Raw genomic sequence first — 7069 nt, 5'->3', positions numbered from 1 at the left:
AAACTTTCTTTAGTTATCTAACTTCTAGCATAAATACTGGCGCGAAGTTATTTGGTTGTTTTATTAACTAAAATAGGAATAAAAAATGCTTACGACAGGCATGTTCTTGAGCTACGTAGGCAGTGCCACCGGGACATGCGCAAAATCCCGCCCCAGGGTGGCAGATGCTGTTCTTCACGTGGACGCAGTCCTTGTCTACATGGCAGTTGAGAGACGTAAGCACTGGAATGGAATGAAGTGTCACTTTAGTCACTTATATTGATGGCATTCCTTTTTAGGGAAAAAATCGGTGAGAACTTTGTAATGAGATTAATGTCTACAACTGTTCTCTTTGATCTAATGTTGTTGATTTTAGTAGTAAATTTAATCCGGCTCTTTTTAATCACCATAGTGTCACTTTTCTATTTGGGTTTCTAGCCAAGCTTAACAGCCTCTGTAGGTTGAGCACAAGCTCTCCTCAGTTCTGGTATGCATCTTGACGGTCCTGGAAAAATTCTGGTACTATACTTTGATAAAAAAGAACAAATTAAATGACACTAATCAGAATTTGTTACTCTAATCACAGTGTTACCAACCACGCAGTTAGCATGTAACGTTCCACTTGAGACAGAATAAATATCCCAAGTCAGCTTCATTTATTCTTAAAGTTGGCTCTAAATAATGCATAAGTTTCCCTAAATATATTTGGAAAAGTATTTTTCCTAGCTAATTTAAATGTACTTTCAAATCATCAAGGCTCGTTCATTACACCTGGCTAAAACTAAGTTCAACCAACTACTTAATCAGCAAAGCATTTAGACAAGTTTAAATTCAGCCCCTTTGAAAGATGATTCGGAAATCCGTTTTCACACCTTTTTAACCACCAAATTAATTACTTTTTATTTTTCAAAACTTCTTACTGAACGGTAAGTAATGTACCGAGAATTGTCAAACTTTTGAGAAAATGAAACCACCCTAACTTTTAAGAAATTCGTGAATACTTTGCAGGCAGTAGTGTAATGCTACATTTCTCGTTTGCATTGTTAGTTTTACCCATTAGAATTTGCAAATAAATTACTGATAATACATGGCGTGTTCTGATTAGAAACTCAAGACAATTTTATGATGATTTTATCAGCTAAAAGGGGACAAAATGACCACAGTTGTTTAACTTTGCGGAATTTTGCAGGAAAATCTGCAAATTTTAACCAGATTTAAGGAGCATTGTTTTAAGTTATGCAAGAAAGCACAATAAATCTGCACCGATATTTAAATATAAGAAAAAATGCGGAAAGCTTCTCCAAATGTTTACTTTTTTAAGAGTAATCACCAGTACACTTTATGGCTAGCCGTATTTGAAAGCAAAATAAGCTTTCATACAAAGTTTTGCCTCTAACCACTACTATACCTATTCCACATTACCCACATGTAGGTGTCATCCAATTCCAACCACTATTATTTTTTACCAACCCCTATATTGCTTAATCCTTTTCCTCGAATGCCAATTAACAAACAGTAATTTGTAAGCATTGCCATCCTTTCTGGCGCCTACGATAATGCCAAGACACCGCTCTTGTCATTCAGACAACCACTGGTCTACTTATCACTTTTATTTACATTCTTTTACGCTAATTGCCGAGAGGCTTAATAATTTGAGATAATAAACATAACAGCCAGCTCCGAAATACGAACAACTAGATCAGTAAAGTTTACCGTTTGATTATACTAAAAAGGCATGATCACTCGCAATGAGTTCCTTTAGTTATGCATTTCGCAATGGTTAAGCAATGCTACAAACCATTTTCGATAAATCAGACTAAGAATGAGTTGCTGATATGCTTAAAAACACCATATAAGTTTGTCTATGGAACTAATGGTGACTTTTTACCTCCCGGCGACACATTAATGCGTAGAGAGATTTAGGTGCTTTAGGGGATTGTTTTGTGAAATACTTACAATGCTCTAGGGTTCAAGTAGACAGCGAATTCGTAGTCATCATAAGGTAATAAAATAATTCGTATCATTTTCCATCACTATACATTAGTGGTGCCAACCACTGGAAGTGATACTCCAATTTTATATAAAACAATGCACATGGTGTGTAATGTACATACCATCAAACACTTGATTTTAGTGCCAGCACTTGGCCTTATTCTCAATTCAACTCGGAAAATGATAAAAAGCGGTTCACAGATTTCTAACACATTTTGCTAAAAAATACCATTAAGTCACAAAATGTTTGAAATTGATTTTACGCAGCTAACTTATTCAACTTGCCTTCTTATAAAATAAAACTTTTTATTTAAAAAAATGGAAACAGTTACGGGTGATTAACAACTGCGAACGCCGGACAGAAGAATGAATCAGACAGTTTCAAGAAGATGGGTAATCATTGTTTTCTACCTGGCCTTTCTTAGTAAAAATCCTTTCCAGTTAACTATTATTTATTAACAACTTTATATAAAATAAGCCCCGTATAAATGACGGCTTCTGCATATTGCAATCAAGCACTAACCAAGGAATTGCCTTAAAGTTTACCCCAAATAATTATTTAAAAATAATACTGTTTTGTTTCTTGTTCGCACACTTTCGCATTTACATGGGTTCCACAACTAACTTGGTTTTCCACCTTGACTTTAAAATATATTTTAATTTAAGTGAGAAGCCCAATTACGTATAGGTAATGACGGAAATTATTCACTTATTTGCCTGAAATCTACTAGAACAAATGTAAGTTGTCAGTTTGACGTTTGACTTCTTGAATTGCCACGATTTAAGCAAGTTTTACAAAGTCCCATAAATATTTCAGATAAATGCAGCGCACATAGGCTGAGGTGAATTGCAGGTTTTGACTGGTTACTTTTGTATTCAGTAGCAATGGATAGATTATTCTAAACAAGTTTCCATCTATTCGAGGCCGGAGTGGTAAGAAATCCTTGTAAACACAAGATATAATCAAAAAGATAGCGAAGTAACCGACGATTTGCACTGGCACACTTTCAAGCTTTAGTAATGAAATTTAATCTAATTTATTTTAGAAACTTTTGAACCCTTCTGAATTTCTTACTTTAGTTCTGAATTATTTGACTTCGTAGCTAGCATTAATATTTGATCAAGGATGCCCTCTCTTAATCATTTTAGCAGTAGATATCCAGCCAAAGCAGACCCGTATAATTCTTAAATTCCTTATAACTTACCATGAAAAATATCTTCCTCAAAGTTTTTATGCTCAAAAGTTCAACACAATAGGTAATAAATATTTGCTCGGAAAATATTAACACAATTTCGTGTAATAACTAATTGTTATGGAAGATGCAGCCTAATTTTGGTGTTCCGCAAAATATTTAAACACATATCCGCAAAATCTGCTCATTTTGTACACATAATGAGGCAATTTTATTTTTCATAAAGTACCCATAGTATTGGGCTAAACGAATGTGCAATTTTTTAACGGTACTCAATGACTTACAAGGTTTACAGGTAATTCCATACTCCTCCTGGATGGCTACAAAAGCTGGTTGGCAGAAGCACTCATTTTTGGTCACCGAGCAGAAACTGTTGGGCACTCGACGACTGCAGTAGAAGTCGCCCTCCTCGACGCACGGACCTGCAGCAACAACATGATATTCGTCAGCTCGTGTCCTACTGGGGCAGCTAATGAGCCGCAGTATCAGCAGCAGCAGAAGCAGCAATGTCATCGGTGGTGGCAGGATCAACGTCACTTAAGTATGTGCCACAACCTCCAGGCTGCAATGGGTTGCACTCTGTAGGTGCGTATTTTAGGAGCCAACGTCCGTGACGGGCAGCCAATGGCTGTTGAGGCAGTAATGGTTGGATGCAGGTGAGCACCTTTGGTTAAAAGCCGAATATTTCCTATTTTAATTGAAATTCTATTTGCTTGCGAGAATTTTGGGTAGTCATTCTCAAATCTCAGTTCAAACAAAAAGTACATCACCTCTTCATTGATGGTCACCTTACCATAAAATGCATATGTTCTGTAGGTAGGAATTATTGCGAGTAATATTTACCGTTATTCCATGTTTATGAGATTTTTTTAGTTTAACCCACCTGTCCAGGTTTCAGTCAGCATCCTGTTAGCGCGGTGTTCTGTTTGTGCCATCTTTATCAACAGTCCATTTGCCGCTCTGTGTACTTAAGATAGAGTTCTATCTAAAACCATAGACTTTACGACGTCTTCAGAATGGGCATGAGGGCTATAATTTAATACGTTTTGGTCCACAATTTTCAAGGATTTATTTACATGTGACTTTGGGATTGCGAGAGGCGATAATAGAGACCTGTGCTTCGCATCAGTTTGAGTCATTCGTTTTTTAATTTTATAAATCGCAAATTGGTTAAAAAACCTTAATGGCACACGTGATTTTTACCACAAGGTAGCGAACCTGCTATTTTAGTCATTTTTCCTTCATTAAATACTGTTGCATTCTAAAATGTAGTCTTAAACACCCACTTTTAATACGAAGATATGCCTTTGTGTAAAAATAACCTTACACTTAGCATAAATGTTCCAAAAATTTGTGATGGTATGTACTTGTAGACTACTTGCGACAAAACAGCCGACTCTATTCCATTGAGCACAAAATTTTTTCAGTTTTAAAAAGGATTTGGAGAGTCTGATTCAAGAAACATCCAACCAGCAAACCATTTAAAATTCTTAATCACCTGTTTAAAAGTAACTTTTTATAACACACAACCATTTTACAATTTAGACTGATATATTTCACTTTATACTCACCTTCAATCACGCAGTTGTCGGCGTATTAAGGAATCATCTAATCAGTAGTTTAAAAATTGCTACTTTAACCATCTTAAGTGGCATATAATAATTTCTGTTTTCTTTTGCTGTTTTATGTATTCATTAAGCTGGTTAAAATGGCATACATCCCTACTTTCCTTAAGTAATGATCCTGCTAATTCAACAGTTTCTTTTAAACCACTAGTAACGAGATTTTAATAAGAGCTGGTTCTTTTGTAAACTAGACTCCTTGGACGTTTTTTGCCAAAACTAAAGTAACAATCTGACATTATTTTGCACTTTCACGAAAATATCAGTCGTTTAGTTCCTAGTTTTAACAAGCCCTGAAAATTAGAATCATTGACAAATATTTTTGTCCTCACATGACGGACTCCTTCTGTTTGTTAGTGTGGGTTCTGAAACCTTTGACTTTAGGGTAACTAAAGGTTGTTTTAAACGCCTGGCCGACCAATTTCAAAGTGTAACTGTGACCATCTCCGACAGAAATCGACGATTATTTTTAAGTCATTAACGCTTATTAGTAGTACATTCTAATCTGAAAAGAAACCTTTGTCAAGCTAATTTTATCACTGAGGCGGATAATTGTACGCCACGAATTCGCTCCTTTTCGACTCGAACCCTTCCTTACCGACCAAATTCCTGCACTGCAGCCATTTTAAAGTGAGCTACTTACTCGAATGCCTTTAGAAATGCTCTTTTCTGCCGTAATTATTTTACAATATTCAAGTAATTATACGAGCTTGTCTTCATTAGGACTTCCTTTAAATGTGATTCTGTTTGCCTTTTTCGTTTAAATCCTTTAAGCTTTACTGCATATTTTCAAATACAAAAATTGAACTTCACTAAATTCGGCTCATCTGCTGCTAACCACTAGAAAACTTCTTTTAAATCCTGTGCTTATAATAATTCGGTGTTTGCATTTACCATACTAGGGAACCATTGTTTCAAAAATGTCTCGAAATAATATCCTGGGCTACGCAAAAGTTGGCAAGGTATTCGGCACCGCACACTGTAATTACTTCTTGTAAGTTAGAGAAACGTAAAAAGTGCGTTCAGCCGTTCAAGTGCATACATTATAAACCGTAAATGTGCCTCAGTCTCTCAGAAAGGTATTTTTATTCTCTAATCACGAGGTTTTGTTATACCCAGGAAGTGTAAATCGTAATTCTAGTTTTATAAACAAGGTTTGATTTAGTCAAAGCTCCGGAAGTGCCTTGCCAAATGTGTTTTATAGCATTTAAGGATGTTGTAAAAGTAGATCATGCTATTTGGAAGTCATTCGATTTTAAAACCGACTTAATAGAAGATGGAGATTAATTTTCCTTAGGACTCACCATTTATTAAAACAAAAATCGTTCTGGAATTAATAGTTAAATGGTCCCTACATAATCTATCGTTTCGTTTTTTTAGAATTATAGAAATTTTTTACTGTTGACAGTAAATATTTCATTTGTGTCAGGTAAATCCACTTGTCTCACTGCTTAAACGTAAGCGTTAATAAGATAGACAAAACAGATTTCAGTTTTACGTAATTTTATGCTATGAAGGCCTACGGGTTATGTGGAAAAGATAATACGTCTAATGCATTGCTGTTAATCAAACCTGCATTGTGGTTGCTGTCAGTGCTGCTGCTCCATCTGATTTAAGCTAAGGACGCACAAAACCTTAGTATGTCTACCGGTGACAAATAAATGAAGTTTTAAATTCACACTTTTGGCTTAGAGGCATTGCGCATTATCTGAGGAGGTCAGTCATGTCCGCTTATTAGGAGTTCAGATGCATGCTTATTAGGGTCTTCCAGTCATCATACAGGCAATGTTACATAGTAAAGTTTTTCAACAATGAAAAATTCTTCATGGTTTTTAGGCAGCGTCTTTGAAATTTGAACTGCTTTTACCTACCTTTGAAGTTGTCGAAAAATGTTAGAATGGATCTGTTAGATATCTACAAATATTTCCCCATTCAATTGCAAATTGCGTAGTCTAATATTCTGGCTTGATAATAGATTCATGTAACATGACAATAAATCATTAAAGACGCTTTTTAGATTTACAAACTAAAGTTTACACTTTTACTGAATTTTGCGAGTAGTAAAAGTATTATCACTTTAAAGAACATGACATTCTTGAAAAACCATTATAAGGATCTATTTAGAATGCCCATTTATACCGCAAAAGTAGATTTAGTCGCACTAACTCAAAAAGGTGCTCCAGTTTCTTTGATTTTATGCATTAAAAATCAGACTGACTCCCGCTTTACCTTTACAGTCATGGTACAAAACACGCTTAGGGCAATATTTTTTCAGGAAAGTCG

At 35.4% G+C, this 7069-nt stretch overlaps 1 protein-coding gene across 1 annotated transcript; it reads right to left on the bottom strand. All coding sequences in view use genetic code 11, as the record gives it.

Annotated features, from left to right (window-relative positions):
* Positions 1–47: 47 nt before the first annotated feature.
* EGR_06836 (hypothetical protein) lies at positions 48–3677 on the bottom strand (the record flags this gene model as incomplete). Its single annotated transcript, XM_024496085.1, has 3 exons — positions 48–67; positions 94–195; positions 3449–3677. The coding sequence occupies 3 exons, from the start codon at positions 3675–3677 to the stop codon at positions 48–50; spliced, it is 351 nt and encodes a 116-aa protein (XP_024349505.1).
* Positions 3678–7069: the final 3392 nt, after the last annotated feature.

The sequence above is a fragment of the Echinococcus granulosus genome, assembly GCF_000524195.1.
Source record: "Echinococcus granulosus chromosome Unknown EG_S00064, whole genome shotgun sequence".
Taxonomy (NCBI): Eukaryota; Metazoa; Platyhelminthes; class Cestoda; order Cyclophyllidea; family Taeniidae; genus Echinococcus; species Echinococcus granulosus.
The sequence above is the reverse complement of the archived record's forward strand: the minus strand, read 5'-3'. Positions and strand labels throughout refer to the sequence as shown.